Source organism: Peromyscus leucopus, chromosome 14 (genome assembly GCF_004664715.2).
Source record: "Peromyscus leucopus breed LL Stock chromosome 14, UCI_PerLeu_2.1, whole genome shotgun sequence".
Classification (NCBI taxonomy): Eukaryota; Metazoa; Chordata; class Mammalia; order Rodentia; family Cricetidae; genus Peromyscus; species Peromyscus leucopus.
In genome coordinates, this window is record NC_051075.1 from 42,830,821 (window position 1) to 42,858,364 (window position 27,544).

Sequence of the window (27,544 nt, forward strand, 5' to 3'; positions counted from 1 at the left end):
ATGCAGTGTAGTGAACACGGCTAATAATCATGGATTTAATACTTGAATACACTAAGAAAGTAGATTTGAAGTTTTCTCTCTGTTCCTCACCCACACATACAGGGTAACTATGATAGATATACTAATTTGATTTTTTGATGCCAACCATTAATGCATATCACAATATGCATAATGTGTTAAAATAGCAAGTGATATAGTTCAAATACATGTCCTATCTCTCAATCATACTTCAATGAAATATGAAAATAATTAGCAAGCTAGTGAAAATGATTTGGTTGCCTTTTGCCTGTGAATTACATTTTGTTGGTTTACCAGAATTTAAATCTATAAGTAGAAAAAAGGAAAATACTATGTAAATGACTGTTTAAGGCATATGCTATGCTACCCACTTCAAGACTAATTAAGGCACATGCTCATTTCAAATTGAAAATAAACCGCAAAAGGTTTAAAACAAACTAATGTATGGTATTAAACCATATGGTCTTTCTTTTGTGTGACTATAGCTTGCATATTTAACTTCCTGTCTAAATGCTTCCTCCTGCTCTTTGAAAATTCTCCAAAAGAGCACTGTTTTATTTTTTCTTGTTGAAAGTCGTAATGAATGTTCCTCAACGTTAGATTTGTGTCAGTCTAAAGTACATATTTACATATATATTTATATAGTAGTGTGTATAAAGTTACATAGGGGTGTAAGTATAAATACACAACCATTTTGCATTTCACGGTACAGAGAGAAGAAAAGAATAGTAACCAACCCTTTCCTACCACCCCTGTCATGTGCACCTGCCTAACATCCTCAGTGAAGTGCTCATCTCCTTTGTGCCTGGATAACAAATGAGATCCATAAGCTCTATCATGTGGCCACAATAGCTTTCAAAAACTACCTTGTAACCTGCAGTTAGATTTCCAACTAAGGGTTTCAACATTGTAAGTCAAAATCCTTGTGTATTTTTTGATATAACATTAAAGAAATTGTCATATTAATAAATTATGATCTGGAACAATTGAGAAGAGTCTTTGCAGATACTGGCATCTGGGTCAATTCACAAACCAGAAAGATACGTTTTTGTTTTGTTTTGTTTTGTTTTGTTTTGTTTTGTTTTGTTTGCCATTAGACATTCACAGGATTTAAAAATGGCAAAGCTATGGAGTGATCAATAACTTAACAGTCAACATTTTAAAGTGTTTCAGGCAGAAAATATTGCAAGTAGATGGAACAGAAGGAAAACAGTGCGTGAGAAGAAAGCAAGGGAAGGATGCGAAGAAGCAGGAATTATGCAGATGCCTCCATGCTGTGGATCTTCCTGAAGTGAAAGAGACCCTTCATGGTTGCTCTGAAGCATCCCCCAAAACTTTCTGATGTCTTTGGCAAGAGGTACGATCTGGGGTTTTTAGTTAAAGAGGTTCCAACTAATCAAAGCCTAAGGAAAACTGTTCTGTGTATGTGGTTAACTAGGTTATAAAGAAATGCAAAGTTCCAAAGCCACTGATGCTTTGCAAAGCCAGTTCTTATACCTGGAAGACAAAGGTTGGGATGCTGGCAATTAAGGTTTCAGTGTGTGCCCTCTTCCTGGCTTGTCATGGCTGCCTTCCCTCATATATGCACCAGATAGATAGAGATGGCCTTGTTGTCTCTTCCAACTTGTGGTTTTGTTTTCTTAATGGTGTTTGCCATTACACCTACCACCTTGACTATACTAATCAAGTGCTCTACCACTGGGTTCCAACTCAATCACCCCTTCTCTTCCTCTTACAAGGACAACAGCTCCATCAAGTCAGAACTTCACCCCGTGACTTCATTTAAGTTTAGTTACTCTTGTAAAGGTGATGTATCTCCAGTGTGAAGGGAGAGGGCTTTGATAAAAAGACAGTTTCTTCCCTAGCACTTGCTTCTTTGGCGAGAGTTAATAATGAAGGATGACTGAGAACACACAAGCCCTCATCTCCTGGTCTCCCTTCACCCATTTCTCATAGAATAATGTTGAGACTAGATTGCAAACATAATTAGCATGGCTGAGAAGATGAAACCTGACAAGAGACAAATGAATCTAAGATGAAAACAAAAAGTCAACAATGAAAAACAAATAATCATGTCCAAAACTATGCAAAATAATGTTTCTCTAAAGAACAATAACCAGTCATCATGAGAAAGGATGTTTATTTCTTATAAATATTTATATTTATAAGAAGTTATAAATATTTCTTATTACTGGAGAAATACAAACAAAATCACAATGAGTCACCACCTCACACGCTTAAGGGTGGCTACTATTTTTTAAAGCACACACACAAACAATGTTGCTAAAAATATGTGAAAAGGGGGATTGGGGAGAGAATTCAGTTAGCAAAGTATTTGTCTCTTAAGCATGAGAACCTGAGTTAGGTATGAAGAACTTGTGCAAAAATGCTGGGCATTTGGGCATGCAATTGTAATCCCAATTTGAAGTAGGCAGACACATAAGGAATCCTGATCCTTACTGGGGACAGGAAGCCTAGTTTAAGTGACAATCTCCAGGACACTGAAATAAAAGACCCTGTTTCAAAGAAGGAACTGTAGTAGGGTAATTTCAAATTTGCTTGGTCAGTAGACTTATCACATTGTTTAGATTTCCTTATATTTTGAGAAGATTCTGACCAAAAGTTCAATGCAGCCTCCTGGAGTATGTGTTGATTGAATGTTTAATAATGTAGAAAGATTCCTAACTAATTTAGTGGCCTCAACAAGATTTTGACTGACAGTGAATGAGCACTTGAAGAATTATTTCTAGAAGCAAAAATATATTGTCGGGCATTGTTCTGCCCATTTTATATGAATTAATTTATCTACTTTGCACAATAATTTGATGAATTAAGTGTTACCCCACTTTACAAATGAAGTAACTGGCAAGTTATCAACAGCTTTTGTCCCCAAGATTACACCAGATCTTCACAAAGTCACTGGTGGCCACCCCACTCCTTGAAAAATATCAACTCCAATATATTTTGTCCTGCTTGATCTATAAAAAGACCTTCCTTCATTGCAAATAGATCACCATGCACAAAACTCAAGTCCAAGTGGATCAAAAACCTCAACATAAATTCAGCTACACTGAACCTGATAGAAGAAAAAGTAGGAAGTAGTCTTGATCGCATTGACACTGGAGACCACTTCCTAAATAGAACATCAGTAGCACAGACACTGAGAGAAACAATTAATAAATGGGACCTTCTGAAATTGAGAAGCTTCTGTAAGGCAAAGGACATGGTACATAAGACAAAATGACAGCCTACAGAATGGGAAAAGATCTTCACCAACCCCACATCTGACAGAGGGCTATTCTCCAAAATGTATAAAGAACTCAAGAAACTAGACATCAAAATACCAAACAATCCAATTAAAAAATAGACTACAGATCTAAATAGAGAATTCTCAACAGAAGAATCTCAAATGGCCAAAAGACATTTAAGGAATTGCTCAACATCCTTAGTCATCAGCAAGATGAAAATCAAAATGACTCTGAGATACCATCTTACACCTGCCAGAATGGCTAAGATCAAAAACACTGATGACAGCTTATTTTCGAGAGGATGTAGAGCACTGGAACATTTCTCCACTGCTGGTGGGAGTGCAAACTTGTACAGCCATTTTGGCAACTTCTCAGAAAGTTAGGACTCAATCTACCTCAAGATCTGTTGATACCACTCTTAGACATATACCCAATGGAAGCTCAATCATACCACAAGGACACCTGCTAAAGTATGTTCATAGCAGCATTATTCACAATAGCCAGAACTAGAAACACCCTAGATGCCCTTCAACCAAAGAATCGATAAAGAAAATGTGGTACATACACATAATGGAGTATTACTCAGGTGGAAAAAACAATGACATCATGAAATTTGCAGGCAAATGAATGGAACTAGAAAATATCATCCTGAGTGAGGTAACCCAGACTCAGAAAGACAAACATGGTATGTACTCACTCATAAGTGGATACTAGATGTAAAGCAAAGGATAATCAGACTACAACCCACAGATCCAGAGAAGCTAGGAAACAAGGAGGACCCTAAGAGGGATGCATGGATCATCTTGGGAAGGGGAAATAAATGAGATCTCCATGAATAAACTGTTGATGGGGGGCACTAGAGGGAAGAGAATGGGGCATGAGAACATGAGGGAACATGATGGTCCAGATGGGGAAAGGAACAGAGTGGGAGAGCAATGAAAGAGATATTTTGATAGAGGGAAACATTATGGAGTTAGGGAGAAACCAGGTGCTAGGGAAATTCCCAGGAATCCACAAGGACAACGCTAGATTAGACTATTAGCAATAGTGAAGAGGATGCCTAAACTGGCCTACCCCGATAATCAGATTGGTGAATACCCTGTCATCAGAGAGCCTTCATCCAGTAACTGATGGAAGCGGATGCAGTGATCCACAACCAAGCACCAGGCTGAGCTCCAAGAGTCCAGTTAAAGAAAGGGAAAATGGATTATATGAGCAAGGGAGGGGGGTCAAGATCATGATGGGAAATCCACAGAGACAACTGAACCAAGCTCTTAGGAACTCACGAACTTTAGACTGACAGCTGTGGAACCTGCATGGGACCAGACTAGGCCCTCTGTATACAGGAGACAGTTGTGTAGCTTGGTCTGTTTGAGGGGCCTCTGGCAGTGGGATCAGGATCTACACCTGGTGCATGAGCTGGCTTTCTGGAGCCCATTACATATGGTGGGACACCTTGCTCAGCCCTGATGAAGCGGGAAGGGTCTTGGTCCTGCCTCAATTGAATGTACCAGGCTTTGCTGACTCTTACCCTTTTGGAGGAGGGGATGGGGTGGGTGGGAGGAAAGGCTCAGGGATGGGGAGGGAGCAGAAGGAGGGATGAGAAGTGGATCTGTGGTTGGTATACAAACTGAAAAACAATTTTTTAAAAACAAAAAGACCTTCCCTCAACTGTTCACTCATCCCTACTTCAAACGCCTTCCTGACTGCCCTATAGGGCTGCTTACTACTGCATAATCTCCTGGCTCATGAATGTCCCCCACTTCTTGTCCTATTTGTTTGTTCTCATCTTACTAGCTGCTAGTTGCAGGAATTCACCAGAGCTAGGAGCTTCTGCTTCTTTTCTATGCGCACTCAAACATGAGGAGGGCACAAGTGCCTTGACTATAAAGTCATCACTACACCTTTCCCAAACCTGTTACAAGCCAGGGTCTCTCCCTGAAACCTAGATTCATCCATTCAAGGGCCTACTAGAGAGCTGTAGCTAAATGCCTAATGAGCATCTCAAACTTAAGAGAACTTGTCAAAACATAGCGCCTAATTTCAATATGTCCATTCCTTCAAAAATTCTAGCTTTCCTGAGATCCTTCCTCTTCCTTAGATGTGTGTAGACCAAGCAAATATTGAGGTCATCTTTAATTTCTCTCTCACTTTAGAACCCCACTTCTAGGGGCTGGAGAGAAATGATTGAGCAATTAAGAACACTTACTCTCTTGCAAAGGACCTGGGTTTTTAATTCCCAGCATTCATAGTAGACTGCACACAACTACCTGTAACTCTATAGCTCAAGGAAATATGATACTTCCCTAGTGTCTATGGACACTTGCATGCCTATGGTAAGTATACATACACTCATGCACACACACATGAATAAAACAAAAACATAAATAATTATTTTTTTAAACCCACATCTGATCTGTTAGTGAGTCTTGTTGGCTCTATATTCAAAACATAACTAGAGTCTAACCACTTCTCGCCACTGCCTTTGCTGCTTTCTTGGTCCACACCATTGTCACCTGTGGTGATACATTGTGAACCCTAATGAAGCTTGCCTAGGAATCAGAGGACAAAGCCAGCCACTATATTAAACATAGAGGTCAGGCAGTGGTAGCGCATACCTTTAATCCTAGCATTCGGGATGCAGAGATCCATCCGGATCTCTGTGAGTTCAAGGCCACACTGGGAAGAGAGCCAGGCATGGTGGCACACACCTTTAATCCCAGCACTAGGAAGGAAGGAAGATGGCAGGGCACAGAAAGGTATATAAGGCATGAGTAAACAGGAAATCTCTCTCTTGAGGCTGAGGATTTCATGGAGGTAAGAATGTAGCTGGCTTGTTCTGTTTCTCGGATCTTTTAGCTCTTACCCCAATATCTGGCTCTGGGTTTTTTATTAATAAGACCATTTAGCAATTCGTGTTATAGTCACCTCTCATTACAACTGCTTCATTAATGTCCCTGAATTGTGTCTCCCCAGCTGACCTTGTCACTCTAGAACTTACCATCAATGCAATGATCAGACTGACTCTGTTAAAACATATTAGATCATGTTATTTTCTTCTCAGAACCCTCAAGATGTCACCACCCACAGAACAAAACAGCCATGCAGCACTGCTTGCCCTGGGATCCGCACCATTTTCAATTCCTAACTGTGTCATTTTCCACCTCGCTATTCCAGACACTGGGGATTCAGTTTATAACAGAGACACAGCATACAACCCTGATACTTTCAAAACTTCCCTTTTACTACTACCCATGGTGACTTTGATTAGTCTGCCTTTTTCTGCTTTAATTTCTGTAGGCCAAGTTCTGATGGCAGAAAAAGTCCTAGTACCACAAGGAGACACTTGGTTTTCATCTGTGCTGAGCCGGTAGACTCACACTCTATAAACCTATTGTGTGTGAGAGTCAAACCAAAGACTTTAAATGTAATGCTGGTACAGCAATGTTCGCAAGAACAGCTTCACAGGAATCCAAGTGGTTTTAATTAAAATCAGAAACACACATGGGCTCACTCAACATGCGTAGCTTAGATACAGTATTCAGATCTGACAATGTGCTTGTCTAGGCCCAAACTCTAAAATTACCTATGACTTTAAATCAAATCCAAACAGCATTGTGCTGTATTACTCACAGATACAGAATGCTGTCAATTCTAGGCCGGTAAGAATTTTAGCCACAATTGTCTTCAATTAATCTGATATTACTGAGAGTAGTTTTTATTCCCATTCTTTTATTGCTGCCTTGTAACCCATAGAGAATAAATCAAATCCCAAGTTTAAGGAACTGACGATATTTTGATCCAGCTTCATCCGTAATGCTGGTAAATTTCATACCTTTCCTTAATTCTCAGATATAACCCTGAAAATTAGACCAATAACACAACCTACAGTATAATTTTTGTCTTACATTATTAATCCATATAATGGATGAGATTAAGGCATAGTGTAATACCAGAGAAAAACTGGATCTAAGAGATAAGGAATCCGCCAAAGAGAAGGCAAAAGGACCCTGAGGTCAGTACTGAGCTAAAGCTGAGTGTCAAGACTATAGCCAAGAGTCCATGTTACATAAAGTTAGAGGGATCCCAGGAAGCTGCACCCAAGGACTAGAGTTGTAACCACCCAGCATGAGTGCACTGAGATTAAGATTACCTGCTAGAAGAGAATGTAATGATTGAATTGAAAGAAGTATATGGAAAACAAAGAAAAGAATTTAATGACAATCATCAGCCTAGAAAAAACCTCAATATTATTCAGGAACATAACCAGAGTGTACCACATGGTTGTAGAAAATATTTAGATAGTGGTGATAATGAAAACAACATTCTGATTGGATTAAAATCACAATCAGAATACATCAAAAAGGTAGAAAATTGGAAATGTAAGAGATAAAGGAAGGAAAGAAAGTATACTTTAATTCTCCAAAGACAGATACCAATAGACAGTGTTGACACCAAAATTTCCTCTAATCACATAGATAATAAGTACCACCCCAAAACAAAAATGACTTGAAAGTACTCTGGGAAATGGGGAAATATGTGTAGAAATGGAAATTTCTGTTCTTTAAAATAAATCCTACTATACAGCTGCTCTTTAGATGAGAATGTGTTATTTTGATTTAAAAACAAATTCCAGTATCATATATTAATTATGCAAACTAATGGGTTTCATTGTGATATTTTTAGCTATACATATGCAATTTAATCATATTCATTCCTTCTATCAACCTCTCATGTCCCCTTGATCCACTATTGTAGCCCTAGTATTTTCCCTTAAATTCATTTTCATGCATGCAAACATTCTGAATTTTCAATAATTAAGATTAAAAGAAAAAGGGGTCAGGGAAATCATAGGACTGCAAAATATCTTGATCCCCCTCCTCCACTATCTGTGGGTCCATGGTTTCTTCCTGTTTCTCTCAGCTGCATCCTTTTCATATCAACCAAATCCAGTTACTTACCCTATTTTCTCTGAACTGCTCTACACTGATGAAATTATCAACTAAATTTTCATCATCACAGGAAAGTTAGGCTCAATCATCAGAAGCCATTGAGATCTCTCCTTGGGTAAATGAACTCCCTCTTGTCTTGATTAGAGTTTCTTTAAAATACATATACATGTTTATATTTCTTTGCTTAACCAGAAAAAAATAACTGAGGATATTTGTACTTCTAAACGTCAGTTTTGAAATAGTTCTAACCTTAATTTCCCCTCTCTAGAAGAGAATATTCAAATTTAATGATTAAATCCAAGGGGCTTGGAATCCAACTGCATTAATAGAGTACCTGCCAGACATAAAAGAAGCACCATCTAAACCAGTTGTGGTAACATGTACCTGTGAGCCCCATACCTCAGAAGTGAAGGCAGGAGGATCAAGATCATTCTGGATGCAGTGGTTGATAGCCAACCTGGGGTGCTAGAAACACTATCTAAATCGCATTTATGGTATAGATAGTTATTTGCAACCCACTTAAATTCTCCAGTAGTTTTCTTCTACTGCTAATGAGCAAAACTTAAAATAATGGTTAGCAGTATAACCAATTCGTTTATGTCAGGACTCAGTTGTGATTAAGAATGAGAAACAAGGGAGTATTTTCTGATTCCTCTAATCCCTTGGTCTCCCTAATTGCCACTCTGTTTTGCTTCCATAGAAACTGACAGCCGTTTTTCCAGGATTGGTGTGGAAACTGCCAGCCATTTTTCTATGATCAGTATCAGTACTGCTAAGAACGGGGAAACGAGCTGTGCTTTGAGTTTCAGATTAGGCATTTTAAAGCCAATAGCCAAAATAATAATCTTGAACGTGTAGATTTCTTTTTCAAGTGCCAGGCCCTTAAGATAGAAAATAACTTTTCTATTGTTCTTATTATATTATGAACTGCTAAAACCTTGGCTTTTTTTGCCCAAAAACATGGAAGGAGGCAGAGAACATAAAATACAAGTTCAGAGGGTAGAAGGAAGTCTGAGAGGTGACAGTAGAAACCCAAAACTGGTTGAGGGAAATCCAAAAGCAAACAGGTCTATCCTGCTTCCTGCAGAATGCTGGCTGGGACATCAGCTGTAGGGTATAGAACAGCCCCTATGACCACAGACAGGTAGGAAGGGTCTGTGAAGAAGCCTCAATACATAAAGCACTCTTGCCTCAGCAGCATTGAGCTGTGAGTTCAGAACCCACAAAAAGTCCCATGCTACTGTACATATCTGTAAGTAATCCCAACAGGACAGAAGAATCTTTGGACACTCAAGGGTAAGATTCTGACTCAAACTAGGCAGAAGGTGGGAACCAACAGCAGAGACTGTCCTCTGACCTCTACATTGCATGATGTGCCACGAGTGCCTACACTCACACATATGGAGAGAGAGAGAGAGAGAGAGAGAGAGAGAGAGAGAGAGAGAGAGAGAGAGATCACGGTGGCTTACAATTAGCCAGGATGCAAAGAATAAGAGCCTGCAGAACTTTCAGCCCTAAAGGGACCATACATACTCCAAACCCCTCTCAAGGCTCAGAGATAATTGCAGAAGAGTGGGTGGGAAGAGTGTGAGAGCCTGGGGTGGTGGTTGACTACAAGATGATATTGTGTTCTGCACACAGTAGGGCAGTTACACACATAACTCACAGCAGTTGTGACAGCATGTCCAAGATCTGTGCAAACCCAAGCCAGACCAAATCCTAGCAAGGAGTGAGGGGTTGAGAGCACAATATTCCTCCTGCTATGGAGCTATTGGCAATTGTTAGCTGCTGGGAGAGGCAGCAAGTTTTCTCTAAGACTATAGCCCTGGTAAGTTGACAGTCCTTTAGTAGAGGACACATCCAAGAATATTTGGGCAGCACAAACTGGTCTTGAAGAATTTTTTTAAGTAGCACAAAGTTGGGTGGGAAGGGGGACAGAGTGGGGGAAAAGTTAGGGGTGCATATAATCAAACATGTTTCAGGAACTTCTTAAAGATCCAACAATAAAGAACAGGTAGACAGCGCTGCCAGTGGTTGTTTGAGAGATGGAAGGAAGCAGAAGGCCATGGACAAACCCATGTTATAAAAACCTGGAATCTGCTGTGTGTTTGTGCTTCATTTGAAACCACCATTGAAGTACTTAGGTTATGGAGAGTGTATGGTTTTGACCACTTTGCAAACGTGGAGTATCAAAATTCATTCATCTCTTCCAAAGGAATGTTCCTGTCACTACTGGAGTAGAGTTTGACTGTACAGACAACTTCTCTGACTTGTGACTCCCATATTATTTGGAAAGGCAAGCAATAAACATATAAAGACAACATTAGAAAATGTAGTTGACAGACTAGAAAAAGATGAGATACAATGTAACAGATACATCAAATTGACTAGGGAACTCATAGCAGGGAGCCATAGACAAAGTGCTGTAAATTATCAAGCCATTCTTTTCCCACCAAAGAATTAGTAATAAAAGAGTCTGAACTGTCTTTATCCTGTTGGCATCACCAAGTTGCCTTAGCTCCATCCTTCTCCACCCACGGGCACACCCCACTCCTCCATGTTTCCTTCACCCTCTTGGGAAATCTCATCATATGTTTTTGCTTTACTGTGACAAGGTACTAATAGTCAACAGGGGACACAGACTTACATCTGTTTAGGAACAAAATCATAGTTTCAGAAGGGCCTTCTGCAATCAAGGACACACAAAGTGGGATTGCTAAATGTAGAACGATCAGACAATGTCATTGGAGAAATACCTGAGACCCAGCTGTTCCCATTAAGTAGTAACTATAGGGGGAAAAAAACAGTTGTTCATCCTATTAGGACAGCTGCCCTCAGTCTTTCAATCATTCATTCCCAGCATCACAGTTTTCAGCATTTAGGAGAAATGTGATTCCGCAACACAGAGAAGCAGCAGCAAGGCAAGCGGGTAGGGAAGCAAGCGGGGAGAAATGCCAAAGCAGCTGAAGATGTTCCCATGAGGGTGGGAAAGTGTCTATGAAGCCTGTGAATGTAGGGAACCTGCAGGAGAGGGGAAGAAGTTCATTCCCAACAGAAAGTAAATGGAGATAGGAATCTAAGTCCTGCTTTACAAATGAAGAACATGGAAGAATTAGCAGATGCAGAAGGAGAGGGAATGCAAGGCTGGGTGTTTATTCACAGGTGTGCATACGCTTTTCTATGGGTCAAGGAGCGGCGATAAGCATGGGTTGAGGAGAGATAAGCATGTCTATGGACTGAATAAGTACCAGAGATAGAGTTGGGGATAGTGAGACAGAGGATGGGCAACACGACAGAAATAAACAGCAGAAAGCAATTATCATGGGGAAATCAAACTACAAATCAAATCCGACCATACTTTGGCCCACTTTACTAAACTCTAGAGTCATTTATGTAACAATTCACATGGCATTACAAAAATACTGTCTTCAACTTAGTACAGTAGCTGCTCACACCAGTGAATTAAAAGTGAAAAAGTCTCTCTCTGCCCAATTACAAGCCCTAATCCCAAATCTGCAATCTAATGAATTCTAAATACCACTGCCATTGTCGCTCACCTTGACTATTAAACATTCTGCCCTCTTCCACCTTCCACCCTTACAGCTTTTTTCTTCACACAACATTAGAGTGATGGCCATAGAATATAAGACAAGTCATGCCGCTATCCAGGGACTTGGCAAGGTAAAGCAGGAACACGGAGAGTTCGAGGACAGCATAGCAGAAGATGACGAGGGAGGAAGAAGGTAAGAAAAAGACGAAGAGGAAGAGGAAGGGGGAGGAAGGGGAAGAGGAAGTCTTCCTTTACATTGACTCAGAATAAAAGACATCTTACAACACACATGCACGCACGCACGCACGCGCGCACACACACACACATGCGCACGCACGCATACACGCACGCACGCACGCACGCACGCACATACGTGTCCAAAACCTTGCCTCTCCTGGCCCTACCTTTGGATGAGGAAGTTCAGCAGTGAAATAATAAATTTGAAGACTACAACTGTAAGAGCCACCATCTGGTCATCAGCTAAGTCGAAAATGGGTGGTCATAGGTTTGGGAGAACTGCTAAGAGTAAATCTGAGCGTTATATAAGAAAAAAAAATCTGAGAAAATTTGAGGGAGGAACCTGAAGGAAGTAAGACTGAGAAGCATGGGCTTCAGTGACTCCAGTTCTTCAGTGACTTCAGTTCTGACTCCAGCTGCTGCTCAGGAGTCCTGGAGCAGAAGTACCAAGATGCGGAGGCTTGAGGATGCTGTGAGTAAAGGGTCAGAGGCTGAAAGAACTTGAGTGCCCATGTGTAAAAGGAAGAAAGGCTTCTGCTGTAGCTAAGCGCTCTTTCATTTGTTTGTTTGGTTTTGGTTTTTCAGGAAAGGGTTTCTTTGTGTAGTTTTGGTGCCTGTCCTGGAACTCACTCTGTAGACCAGGCTATCCATGAACTCACAGAGATCCACCTGCCTCTGACTCCCGAGCACTGGGATTAAAGGTGTGTGCCACCACTGCCCAGCTAGCTAGGTACTCTTTTTTTATACTGAATCTACTTTTATTTTTTTATTAAGAAATTTTTTTTCATTCATTTTACACACCAAAGATAGCTAGGTACTCTTAAGGAAAAATGTTGGGGAATCTCAACTACAAAGAAGGTTTCAGAGACTCAAAAGAACCTGGTAGACAAACTGGAAGGCAGCCAAAAGTAAGAAAACTTCTCCAGAAATATGAATCCCCTAGCAAACACTCAGAAGAAGAATCTATACATGACTTCCCTTGGCCAATGCCCAACTACAGACACCAATGTATCTTCCCTTCACAATTACTTCAAATCGGTAATATTTCCAAATTAGAGCTCCACAGATTAAGACTGCTTGCCACTCTGAAATATGAATTCAGCTTTAAAGAAGGCAGACTCCAAAGGGCAGCTTTTTTAAACCAGCTTCTGAAAGGACAGCTGTACCTTCAAAGAGAGCTTGTGATGGCTCCAGCATCTCTTGAAAAACAAACTGGATATAATTTTCATTGCATAAAGATCATATCTCCTACATTCACAGCCCAAAGGTAGCACTGCCTCTCTAGCTGCCAACCTCCTAGAGAGGGTTACCACACTCCTCACAATTCATGTAAATACTAACTAGGAAAACAAGGAGTGGTGACTTAGAAGCTGGCTTAGAAAGTGCCCCAAAGATAGGCTTCCCTAAATAACCAAAGCCGTTCTTAAACTAGAGCATAGATCCCTTTGGGTATAACGTCCATTTTAAGTAGCCCTAAATACACTCATCTATGGACTCATAGGTCTTTCAGTCTGTGAAAAAAAATTAAAGATTTTAGGCAAACTAAAATCATCTGTTGACAGACTCTTGCTAGCACCTGTACAAGGATCAAATAAGGTTTTTATCCTCAAAAAAACACCCTATTGGCTCCCAGGTCAGCCTGTCCTGAGAAATGCACAACTCCTTAGAGGTCAAGATAGAACACCCTGGAAATCAATAAATAATCCTGTGATGAGAAAATAGAGCTCTCCTCTGCATAAAATACATATACTTAGAAACTGAGACTTCATAAAAATTTCGCTCCAACTCAATTTTATTTTATAATGTCAAAGAAAACTTCCACACATATGTTCTCTTCTCTCCCCTCTTTGTGGCTCTCCTTTTCCAGTACCAATCCTCATTCAGCTTCCTGTCCCTACAGTCTGGACACCCAATTCATTTCTAGATGCAATGACTCCTAGAGCTATCTCCATGGCTCAGGTTTCTGAAAGCCTCAACCACACTGCAGACAGCCCTGGGATATAAAACATCTAACTTTTTTCAGAGTAGATTGATATATTAATTTTTATAGCATTCAGTGTTATGGACACCATTTTTCATTAGTATATTGTATAATATGGGAGAAGTATGATTTGGGACATTTCAGAAATTGATGGAAATTCTGTCCTAATCTCCAGCCAAAATTCACTTAAATTTTTTTTTTTTTTATGAAACTCACATCAGCAACTCAGACAATCATTTTCAAAGTCACATATTCTAATATATTACAATCCAAAGAGAGACCAATTTGATACATACTGAAGAATAAAGGTGGGAAATAGTAAAAGTCTGGGTTTTTTTTTTATAATTAAAGCATGTTTCTGTAGCAACAAACTTGGAATGTACAGTAGAGACACTGACCCTCGTAGCACAATATTCTTGAATCTGAGCCAATACCATAGGCAGCATCTGTTAGGTGTTACATGGTTTGGCAGTATACACAGTGCAAAGTGTGCATGTTGGTTGTTCAGAACCACAGCTGCAGCAAAATCACACAATGCAACATGAGCAAGCTCTGCCAAACACAACCTTGGACCCCTTCTACATTTGATTTTTAATTAATGTTTGATCTTTGCACATTCAGAAACCTCTGATGCCAAATTTCCATGACCCTCACATTCAGTCACCGGGTCATGACCCACAACTTAGGAAGCAGAATAAATTCTTAGTAAGTGATGATGGAAAGCTTGAACCTAGGTTGTCCGACTCCCAAGTCTGTAGCCTTTCACAAACAAACCCTGAGCCACCTGATCTGCCATCTGTTCAAAGCTGGATTGAAACATTACTATGTTCATTCATTGGTGTGTGATCTGTGGCCATCCTAACAATACAGCAGTAGAGATAAACTGCTACAACAGAGATTTTACCATCTTGCTACCTGGCCCTTTAAAAAAAATCATTTGCCAACTCTGCATTTAGACCCTCTCCACATACCTAGCACCTCAGCATGTCTTCCAGGGTTGCCACAACAGCTTCCTAGTTGGTTTCTTTGCCAATAGCCATAATCTTCTCTAATCAGTCTTCCACACAGAAGAATCAAATTCTTCTATTTACCCTATACCCTTTTAGGATAAAGATCAAAGCCCTCCTCAAGTGATGAAAAGCTTTCTGGTGTCTTGGTTTCTTTTCTTTCTCCCCAGACACATCTACTTCCCGTTCAAGCAAAATGAAATGCACAGAGTTCCCACCAAAAGGCCAAGCTATCCCATTCCTATTTGTTTATTTTGTTTTCTCTCTCTCTACTTGGGAAGTATCTGGTCATTTCCCTACTTGGCATCACATTTGAAATTAGGTGAACTGTATCAGCCACTTGCTCACTCAGCATGTGCTCGGTGAAGACAACTATCCACTAAAAGGTAATGTTTTCAACAAAATAAACAATGGTAAAAGAGACGAACAAAACACTACAGTTGGGAGCTAAATGCCTTTATTCTTTCCTATGAAGTTTTAATTTTTTTGTATACAGAGATCTAGGCAGGCTATGGAGAAAGAGATGGATGGGTATTAACATAGGTAGGGAGCTAGGGTTGGAGTAGGAGAGAGAGATGGCACAGCGCTTCTATCGTCTAACACCTCAGCTGTATTAACAAGTTCACTAAGGGCAAAGAAGTTTCTGGTAGCTGCCACATACCAGTGCCTCCATAATGACTGTTATAGTCCCCAATGGACTAAAGAATTCTCACTAATACACAATTCAGTTCCCAAGTCCCGGATCTCAGCACCACACCCAGGCTACTTAATAGACCATTGAGAACATTCCTTGTTGTTTTCTGGGAAAACTCTTTACAGATTCTGAGTGGCCTTGTGAAAATGTGACTTGGCATAAAAAGAAACAGGATATGAAAGAACATTCCTGCAAAGGACAGTTCTATTTTGACAAGGAGTTGGGACTAGAATGCACCTCACATGGTCTTTTTTTAACCAATGGACTATATATCTGAAAGCATTAACCATAAAAGACTACCTAGAACCATGAACTTTGAGCTCCACAAAACGTGTTGCCTCGTGGGATGCTCGGTTCATTAAAGAAAAGAGAAGATAAAAGCAAAAATCTTTCTTACAGGCGAGGGTAGAGCAAACACAAAGAACTGACCCAGTTTCCAAAATAAACATTAGGCTTAAAGCTCTCCCCATCTGGCTAACATGAAAACCCAAGTGAAAATGAGCATGCTCACACTCCATTTCCTACCTACACCACTAGAGCAGGCACAGGAGACCAGGTAGCGTAGCAGTCAATGTTCCACCTGAGACAACTCAAGTGTTACCTGATGGTCGGGGGAAGAACGTCCTTAATAATGCTGGAATAGAGTGACAACTCACTTTCGGACCTTTCTGTGTACCCATCTAGGTCAGATAACCTCTTAGGTTTCCATGGGTACATGTGGAAATGTTTTTTGTGCCCAGAGCCAGTTGCATTTCACCCTTCCCAGTGCCTCAATTCCACGTGGAAAAACACTTCCCTTTCCAAATACACTTTCCAAAAGCATATTTCCTTTCCTTCATAATATTCCCCTGACAATCTTCCCTCTCATGGCTTTACTAGAATTGCTGCATAGAAGACACTCTTCTCCACAGAGCAACACCATTATATGAATAAACTGTGAAACTCTTTGCGACACTCTCTTTCCCACATAATCTTGGGCCCCACCCCACAGACAGTGGTGTAACCATGTGAAGGGACACTAGGATGTATGGAGTGTCAGCATTAAAAAAAAAAGTGATGGAAACACCATTCATTCATTTCCTACATTTAACATTTGAAAAATTAAAACCCACAGAGACTTAAAGACTTGATAAGATGGCCTGTCAGGCCTTTGCACCCAATTATGTATGTTCTCTCAATCTCTATGTCTTCCATATTCTGTTGATGTTCTTTCCAAATAAGGAGGTGTCAGGGCAAAGTCCATAACCTCAGTTTGATTCTTAGTATGAATTGTACAGAGATGCTGAATGAGTTCACTCACCATATGAGTTAGGCTACCTCTATCCAGTAACTAAACAAACAATAATAGAAAGAATAAATAATGTCTTAAATAAAATGAATGCTCAAAGTCCAACCAGGTAGCCCTTTGATACATGTCGTCTGTATGCATACTAACATATTTAATAGAATATAAAACAAATACACACATATACAGATATGTACTTGGAGAAAAATTACTAATTATTTATGAACAACAGTTATCTACAACTTACTTTTTATTCATATTCCTCTGTTTTATTAAATTGTAATAAAGGAGCAAATATAGAGTTCTTTGTGATGGTTAGATTCAACTAAAATGCAAGTTGTATGATAATTTAGTAATAAAGCAAATTGCTTTCTTGATGAATCTTTAGAAGAAGATTCATAAAAATACATTAAGACAAGAGGATAATCACATTAGAAAAAAATCTACACTCATATCCTGTTGTTTTATAGCCATCAAAACAAATTATCAGTGTGCTAAGGTGTTTTATGAATAGCTGCAAAATTAGACAGTCTGCTGATCTTTAGAAAATGGAAAATTATTAGGATTCAATAACAAGATTATGTAAATGAAGTAGATTAGAAACCATTTCACGAAGGCATCATTAAGTATTTACTGAGCAAATTAGCAAAGAGATTACCCACTTCTTGATTTAACAAAAACAAATCTGCTGTTCTCCACAACTGCTGCAGAACTGAACTGCTAAGATGCTCTCTTGCTAACAGCCTTTGATAGTGAATTTCACAAATGCCAAAAGACCGTTAGATTCATTCACAAATGGACATATTCTGCACTGGAGAGGATCTGATTATGTTGTTAGGGTGATAGCTACTCCCAGAACTATGGAGGTAACTCCAGACAGAGAGCATGCCAAAACTAGAAAGAGATGTATCTGAATGCATAAAAGTATGATTGAAGGCATATGCTAAGAAGAACCAAGAGATCAATTCAGGTTGAACAAATGGATTCTCCACATTGGACAAGCCTAGAATTGAAGGACTTTAAGTTTGCAAATTTCCCCAGCAGCAGATGACAAAAATATATTGGGATTCTGGGAACATAGGAAGTAGGTGAGATACACTGGGAATAGGCCAAAGTTCCATAACTATTTCCTCTAAATTGAAACAGTTTTCCTAGAGGAAGGACAGAGTCTATGAGATTCAGGAAGCTCGGGAAACTTACAAGGTCTAGAAAGTTCCTGAAACTTACCAGCCTTGAGAAGCTCAGAAACTTACAGGATTCATTAGGTACCTCAAAAAGTTATAAAGGCAGTAAATAATTTATGGAGAAAGGAGACTCTTCAGTAGAGCTGCCTGCAAGTTGGGCAGTTGCAGACTCTGCAGTTGTAGCTCCATGGCTACAGCTCTCCTGAGTCGCCACCCATACTAGGATGGGATTTCTAGTGAGGAAGCTGCTGTCTTTGAGTCACCCATGCTCCTGTGAGTAACTCAAATAAACTCATTGGTTCACCAACTAGACAAGAGAGCAATCATTTCTTTAGTCAGTCATCAGTGCCCTATATGAGATGAAAAGACATGTTTACATTCTCCCAAGGAAAAGTCAAATAACAACCATGGTCATATTTTTCCTTGGAAGACATCCCAGATACTCACAAGAAGAGTCATAAAATTAAACTCTTTGACAGAGTCCACATGCAACTTAGCATTAGGTGGCAAGAGCCTGGGAGTCAGGAAAGAAAACATCACAAAAGGAAAAAAAAAAAAAAGACTCATAGGGTATGGAGGAACTGTATTAGCTACCACTAAAATCTCTGAATTTTGTTGCATGGCATGAAAATTTCAAATGGCTTTCCCCAGAATAAATAAGCCATCATTTATGAGTAGTGATTATTTTTCTGATAGGAAGTTGGCATTACTGGCATCTCTACCAACTTTTTTTTTAACTTCAGAGTATCTGTTTTCAAAAAAGATTATTTCTTTTCTTTTTTATTAATTGACTTTTTTGATTTATTTTATATCCTAACGACAGCTTCTCCTCCCCTCATCTTCCCATTCCCACTCCCCACTTCCCCCTCTCCCCTTCCCCAATCTACCCCTCCTCCATATCTGTTCAGAAAGGGGCAGGCCTCCTCCCACGGATGCCAACAAAGCATGGCATATCAAGTTGAGGTAGAACTAAGCTCCTCTCCTTGTATTAAGGACTGATGGCTAGGGAGCCTGCATGGGACCAGCCTAGGTCTTTTGCATATGTGTGATGACTGTGTGGCTTGGTCTACTTGTGGGACTCCTGGAAGTGGGAATGGGGCCTGTTCTAATACTTTGGCTGGTTTTGGGGGAATCTGTCCCTAATGTGGGGTTGCCTTGTCCATCAATTTTTTGATAAAAAGTTTTTCATGATTATTGTGTTATAAAGGTCCAAAGTGGTGCTTGTCAGTCAACACAGATATGTTTTCTAACTTCTTTTTCCCCTCTTCTCCTTTGACATACACATGCACTCACACACACACACACACACACACACACACACACACACACACACACACACAGAGGGAGCCTTAAAACCATAGCAATGATGATGAACAGCACATACTCTATTCTGAGGCCAGCAATGGTGCGTTTTTGCTTATTTTCCTTGATAGTAAAAATTTTAAAAAAATAGATTACAAACAGCTGCAACATTCATCTTTGGTATTCTGTACATGTGAGTCTAATAAGGCCTGGAACTGTGCAAGGTAAAACACGTCATGAGTCTGAAAGATTTCTATAAACTTCTCGGTTTATTTGCAGGGAAATACTCCATGAAATCACCAAAGACTGAAGAACTAAGAAGGATATTAAAATGCATTTCCTTGGAACAGTCTGGCTATAGAAGCTGAACTCACACAGAGACTTAAGCAGAAATCCAAAGCCAATTGGCAGAAGGATGCTAAGTAGCAGAATATATGGAGAAAATGTCTATTCATGCATTGAAATGAGACAGCAGAAACACAAGGAAGACAATGGCCAGGCTTTAAACTAGATAGGAACTACAGATGAGAGGGGGAAAGATCTAGGCCTTGCAGATATAATCAGCCACATACAACATAAAGAATAAAATAGAATCAACTCTGAGTCAATGAAGTTTTGAAACTGCGTGAAAATTTCCAGCGGACATAGATGCAGAGGGAGAGTGACAGGAGAAAACACTGGTGATGCCTCTACTGGCCATCTTCTTAGACCTTAAACCAACACACCAACTAAGAGGCTTGGGCTAGACCAAAACAGCTGCTAGAACTTCTGGAATCCCAAAGAAAAACAAATGTAGATGAGCTGATGGCAAACTTCATGGAAGAATCAGAGTCGAGGCTCAGAGTCCATATCTCGCTGGTCTGTGATCTTCATCAAAGCCCTCTCTGGGGCACACATAAAGACAGGGAGTCTCCTCATAACTATCCGGGTCCTCTTCAACCTCCTTCATTTGCACAGTTCAGTAGGCTTAAGTAAGAAGTGGTCAGGAATTGTTCAGGTGTTGAGGGTACAGAAATGGAAGGCCCTGCTCGTGAGAAGCTGACATTTTAAAAGAAAGGGAAACAAGGTAAACTTGATTTCACTTCTTGAGTATTTGAAAAACATGGGTAAATGGCAGAGAATGTGGGGACTGGTGTTTGCTGGGGTAGTTTCTAGTAGGGTAGCTTTAAGGGAATTTCTGAAAACATGACCTCATGCAGGTCAGTTGAGAGCTGCATGAATTCAGGGTGGAGGTGTTGTACAGTGGTTTCCTTGGGGATTAAACCTTCCATCTCAAGGGAAGGCCCTTAGGAAACCAGATGTTTTAGGGAAATGAAACATTCCATCCTGAGTGGGAACACATTAAGTTCAGGAAATAAACAACTCACTAGCTTCAAGAAGTCCCTGAAACTGACTAGATTCACTAGTCCCTTTCCTCCACAAGCACATATAAGCATCAAGGACTTCTGAGTGATATCCTTAGACCAGCCAAGTTGACTGAAATAAGCAGAGACCAGCCAAGTGTTCTAGAAGGAAAGTCTAGCTGGTGCCTGGAAGAAGTTCAGACAAATTAAGCTTCTTGGAAAGGGTACACTTCAACCTACTAAGCTGCCTGTAAGCTTTGCAGTGTGCTTCAGGTTTCTACCTTTTGTGATGTGTCACACATGCTAGGGTGGGTTGTTGGTGGCACAGCTATCTTTGAGTCATGTATGATTGTTAAGTAATCCCTCATCCAATTCCTGTAAGTAACCCCAATAAAACTTACTGGTTCACCAAGTTAGACTTTGGTGGTATCTATACTTTGGTCTATTATCAGTTAAGCATCTAGGATGGGTAGGTATTTATTCCCATCTCCCCTGCAATAATATCACACAACTGTAGGTCAGGAGGTGAGTGCTATAATTAGAGAGAAATAGATTTGGTTTGATATGCTCAAAGACAGCCAGAAACCTAACATGAACTGAGAGAAAACAGGTAACAGCAGAAAGAATAGAAAATATAGGGGTTAAGGTAGGATACTGATAGTCCATCAATAAAGATGGAATAGGTAATTAATGACTATCTACTGCAAATAGAAACTTCTCTGATGGGGGCTGACATGCATTAATCTGTGAGTATAATGATAAGTCATTAGGAGTCAGTTTAATAGGATGCCCATTTAGCATAATCACAGTAGGAGGTTCTCCCCTAGGGCCTATGACCTATCTAGCTACAGGTTCTTGTCCTGACAATGGTACCAGGAATTAGTTTTCTCTTGTGAGATGGAACTTAAATCTAACAAATGTAAGAACTCATAGGATGTTTATGCCGCCATTACACCAGTGGACATGTCTTTCCAGGCCAAATTTTGCTGTAGCTCCCAGGGTTCACAGCTGGGTAAGACTAATGATGACTCTCCTCCTTTGGTAACATGGATAACACCTCCCAGCATTATGAAAGCTAACCAGTAGGGATGATACTTCCATATCAGTACCACCTTGATATCTCCGTGTTTTGTGTGACTCAAATACATTGTGTCTTCAACAATAGGATCTTATTATCAGCTCCAAAGGATAACCAATAGCATTGGCAATAGCTTATATTATTTGGGGATCTATGGAACCTCACTAGCCAACAACTCCTAAAATGGTAATGTATTCCTGGTATGGAGCTTTTAATTTGTTAGTCTGTGGTATCAAACAAAGTCATTGTTGTCCTGTTCAGGGTAATTCCATTTCAACTCTTTTTATATATGTGTGTGTATAGAAGCTTCTACAGCTTCTATACACACACATATATAAACCCAATAAAACTTACTGGTTCACCAAGTTAGACTTTGGTGGTATCTATACTTTGGTCTATTATCAGTTAAGCATCTAGGATGGGTAGGTATTTGTTCCCATCTCCCCTGCAATAATATCATACAACTGTAGGTCAGGAGGTGAGTGCTATAATTAGAGAGAAATAGATTTGGTTTGATATGCTCAAAGACAGCCAGAAACCTCTGTGTGTGTGTGTGTGTGTGTGTGTGTGTGTGTGTGTGTGTGTGTGTGTGTATCTATATATCAAATGATTTAATTAATAAAAATCTCTCACAGGTGTACCCAGCCACGTGGGTTTTAGGTAATTCCAGATGTAGTCAAGCTGACAACCAAGAATAGCCATCAGATCTGGGAGAGATTGGAGGCATGAAAATCATCAAAAACACATTGTATGAAATTCTCAAAAAAAATAAATAAAATAAATTTCTACATGTATGAGAAAACAAAGTAATATAGGTTTTGTTTGTGTACATTGGAGATATCTATGTTGAGGAATGGTACTGCATATTTACTTTAAAGGGGGAACTAGGCAGAGATTCTAGGGCAAAAATAGCAATAGAAGGAAAACATAGGAGACTACTTCAACAGTCTGAGCTATCAACAACATTGACTTAGTCTTAGGTGGTAAGCTGTGGAAGCACAAAGAAGTAATTAAAAGTAGTTTGAAGGTCAAGTCAAAAAGTTTTGTTGTAAGTGGGTATAACACATAAGAAAATCAGAAATCCAGGATTCTTCCCAGATTTAGGACTTGAGGAACAAAGGAAGTAAAAATATGTTTCAACTTCTACATAGTTTTTATTTTTCTTTGATTGTGTTATAAAATGCTATTCTAGACTACCCATTCTAAAAAAGAGTTTGGCGAGTTCTTTAAAATCTCAATAAATAGGCCGGACAGTGGTGGCGCACACCTTTAATCCCAGCACTCGGGAGGCAGAGGCAGGCGGATCTCTGTGAGTTCGAGGCTAGCCTGGTCTCCAAAGCGAATTCCAGGAAAGGCGCAAAGCTACACAGAGAAACCCTGTCTCAAAAAAACAAAAACAAAAACAAACAAACAAAAAAAAACAAAACAAAAAACTCTATAAATACTTACTTGTAATCCTGGGCATTTACTACAGAGATTTAAGAACTTATGTCCATACAAAAAGCTATCTGCAGATGTACAAACACCTTTATCTGTATTACCTTCAAACTAGAAACTTTCAAAAGGAGTCCAAGTTGACAAATCACAAACGTACTTGCACATCAGAATGTATTATTGGGTAGGTACACTTAGAAGTTGGCAGAATTCTCACATTGGTTCCCTGTCATTAGAGTGAGGGATATCATGGATAGAAAGGCTAAATGGAGTAGAGTTGTTTCTGCCGAGGAGAAGAGTGAAGTGAATCAAAAACAGTATTGCATTCCTGGAGGAATTGCAGAAATCAGTGCCACCATGAAAGATGCAGGGATGGTAGTTCTCACCACATTTCCCTTTAACTCTCCTATCTGGCCAGTGTAGAAGGTAGGTGGATCATGGAGAATGACAGTTGACTATTGAAAACTCAATCAAGTAGTGACTCCAATTGCAGCTGCTGCACCAGATGTGGTGTCCTTATTTGAGCAAATTAGCACATCTCCTGGTACATGGTATGCAGCTGTTGATCTAGCAAATGCTGTTTTCTCAGTACCTGTCCATAAGGACCACCAGAAGCAATTTGTTTTTAGTTGGCAAGGCCAACAGTAAACAGTTACAGTTTTACCTCAGAAATATATTAACTCTCCAGCCCCGTGTCATAACTCAGTTTGAAGAGATTTTGACCATCTGTTTTTTTTCCACAAAATATCACATTGGTTCATTACATTTACAACATTACACTGATTGACCAAGTGAGCAGGAGGTAGCAGCCACTTTGAACCCACTGGTAACACATACACACATCAGACAATGGGAAATAAATGCAATCAAATTTCAAGGGCTTTCTACCTCAGTGAAATATATAAAAGTCCGGTATGTTGGGCCAGAGACATTCCTTCCAAGGTGAAGGATAAGTTTTTGTACCTGGTCCCTCCCACCACCAAGAGAGAAGCTCAACATTTAGTGGGCCCATTTGGTTTCTCGAGACAGTGTATTCCTCACTTGGGTGTGTTACTCTGGCCCATCTGCCAAATGGCTCAGAAGGCTTCTAGTTTTGAGTGGGGCCTAGAACAGAAGACTCCTCAATGGGTCCAGGCTGCTGGGCAGGCTGCTCTACCACTTGAACCACATGATCCAGTCGATCCAAAATGGTGCTTGAGGTGTCAGGGGCAAGCAGGGATGCTGTTTTGAGTCTTTGGAGTAAGGCTTTACCATCATCTGCAGACAACTATTCTCCCTTTGAGAGACAGCTCTTGGCCTGCTATTGGGCTTTAGCGAAAAGGGAGTGTTTGATAATGAGCCACCATGCTACTGTGAAACCTAAGATGCCCTTCATGAGCTGGGTTTTATCTGACCCATCAGTCCCTAAAGTAACATATGCACAGCAGCAATCTATTTTCAAATGGAAGTGGTATATACATGATCGGGCAGGAGCAGGTTCTGAAGGCACAAGCAAGTTACATGAAGAAGTTGGCCAAATGCCTATGGTTTCTACTCCCACTATAATACTGTCTGCTGACAATCATGCACCTATCACCTCATTGGGTGTTCCCTATGGTGGATTAACTGAGGAAGAGAAGACTAGGACTGGGTTTACTGATGGTTCTGCACATTGTGCAGGCACCACCCAGAAGTGGACAGCTGTAGCATTACAACCCCTTTATGTAACAACCCTGAAAGACACTAGCAAAGGGAAATCTTCACAGTATACAGAACTCTAGGCAGTACACAGTCATTATTCAAAATTTAAAAAGGTTACTAAATTCTAGGTCTGCATAAGAATCAAGCAACATGTATTTCATAAACATTAAACACCGCATAGTGTTGAATTCTGCATTTGACAGAAGGTTTTCTTTATCACATTATTGCCCAAATATCTTTTTGATATGAGTATCAGTTTAATTAATCATGAGAAATCTCTGTGTATGTAGACTATGTTCCCCCTGAAGGTCCCTAGAATAGATAACACTTGCATTCTGATCTGCCCTCTCACTGAAACCCTAATCCACACTAGGAACCCGGGTATTCTTGTCTCTGAGGCTCTATACATGATGGGTTAAAGTGGAGAACTAAAGACCTGCTAACACTGCTGCTCTAATAGCTTCCCCACAATAAAGTATGAAAGCCTAGACTCAATCTATTCACTGTTCAGGTCAACCAATGACCCTGAACTCTATCTTTCTCATGAATGCCTGTATCTAAAGCTCTATAATTTATCGCTTCTCGGCCTTTTGGCTAAGATCAAGTGTAAAGTTCTATAATTTGGAGCCCTGGGGCAAAAAAGGAAGGCTGACACCCAACATCAATACTAATGACTTCAAGGGTTATGACATATGTTAATAGTGACTTCATCTTCAGCACAACAATCTTGAAGTTACTCTAGGTGTCTTGACTAGGCTTGAATGAGTCATATAGGTCAGCTTGAAGATGGAAATGCCTGAAAACTGTCCTTTGAGACACTTTAAAGCAGCATCTGAGGTTTGTACCACTTTCATGTCTGGAACTCTGATGCCATTCAGTCAGAATGTGGGGGCAGAGCTCATGGTCTTTAGTTCTTTGAAAGGACATTCTACTTTCAAGAACATCACCAAGTCACTGTAGTCAGGCATGCATACTGATTCTTGGAGCCTTGTCACTGCTCAAGACCTGCAGTTCTCCAGCCCTTTCATTCTCTGTCACAAACTCAACTGACTGCAGTGTTTGTCAAAGAACTACATTTATGAACTTCTTTTCACTATTCTTCATTATTTAAAAAAAAATCAAACTGTATCCTGAAGTCCACTTTAATTCAGAAATTCAGTTATTGACTAAAATATTTTCTAACTTATGGTCTTACATCATATCCCATCTGCTTTTTTAGAAACCCAACTGCCAACAAAACCTACAGAATGTGCCAGACACCTCCTGTCTAGATACCAGAGCTAGTTCCTTCTCAAGAGCTGCCAGGTACAACACCATGCATAAAATCAAATCGCAGACTTCCCAGTCTGAGATTTTTACCATCCTCCCCACACCGTTTTTCATGTGCTAATACATTCTAAAGAGTAATATACATTCCCTGCATTTTTATTTCCTAGGGCTGAATCAAAAGTAAACCAACTGCAAATGGCTTCAATTAAAACCTTTCTTAAGAAACAGTAGATCATTTCAACCCAGTCAGAGTTAAGCTGGGGGCTAAAAAAATTTCAAACACTAAAATCATTTTTAATAGAGAAAGAAAAAAGAAACTTACAGCCAACCATCATCATGGCGACTGAGAACATCTTCTCCACATCTGTGGTCGGAGCTATGTTTCCAAATCCTATGGTTGTAAGGCTCGTCATGGTGAAGTAGAGGGAGGACACGTACAGAGAGTCCTTGCTGGGTCCTCCTTCCCAGATCCCTGCACTGGTATTATAGCGATATGGAGTCCCAATGCTCAAGGCCAACTGGTAGAGCCAGCTGTCTATTTGAATGGTGTTGGTGACTTCATCAATGACCTCATAGTCGCCAATGCTGTACCAGATGCAAGCCAGCCAGTGGGCAACCAATCCAAATACACACACCAGGAGCACAAGGACAGCGGCTCCATACTCCAGATAATGGTCCAGTTTCCTAGCAACACGGCCCAGGCGCAGGAGGCGCACCACCTTCAAAGAACTGAAGAGACTGCTGATTCCCTGCACAAATAAAGAGAAAGTTAAATGACAATAGGAAACAACATAATAGGTTATTTTTACGATTTGATCACCCAATTATATATATATATATATATATATATATATATATATATATATACCATACACATAAGGAAACTCCAATTTTAAATAAGCAAGAAAAAGCCAAAATGATAAATATTTTTCTTTAAAATGCAAATTCCATCCTACCCCGGCAGGAATAGAATATTTTCAAAATTTACTAGCTGAAATAAGTTTCCAATAACTAAGAGCTGTTAAATCTAAGAGAAGTACGATTTTCAAATGCACTCTACACAGAGTATAGATAAAGAAGTATAAATCCAGGCTCTTTCTTTTTTCTTGCTACAAAAGTTTCCATTATTCCTTATTTTCTAATAGTTAAAAACTGAACCTTCTGAATAAGGAACTCTAGTCTCACTAGCAAGAAAACAATAAACATTCTGTGCATGTGGGGACAAGAAACAAAGTTCATCATTATTTCTACTGTGTCCTGTCCCAGCCTGCATGAACAGAGC

General features: G+C 39.9%; 1 protein-coding gene across 1 annotated transcript in view; it reads right to left on the minus strand.

The window, feature by feature from the left end:
• Positions 1-27,544, minus strand: part of Kcnh5 (potassium voltage-gated channel subfamily H member 5) — a 297,452-nt gene that overhangs the window by 179,652 nt on the left and 90,256 nt on the right. Inside the window, exon 7 of the mRNA XM_028858007.2 lies at positions 26,585-27,011. Within this exon, the coding sequence (XP_028713840.1) occupies positions 26,585-27,011 (427 nt within the window). The remainder of the gene's footprint in view (positions 1-26,584; positions 27,012-27,544) is intronic.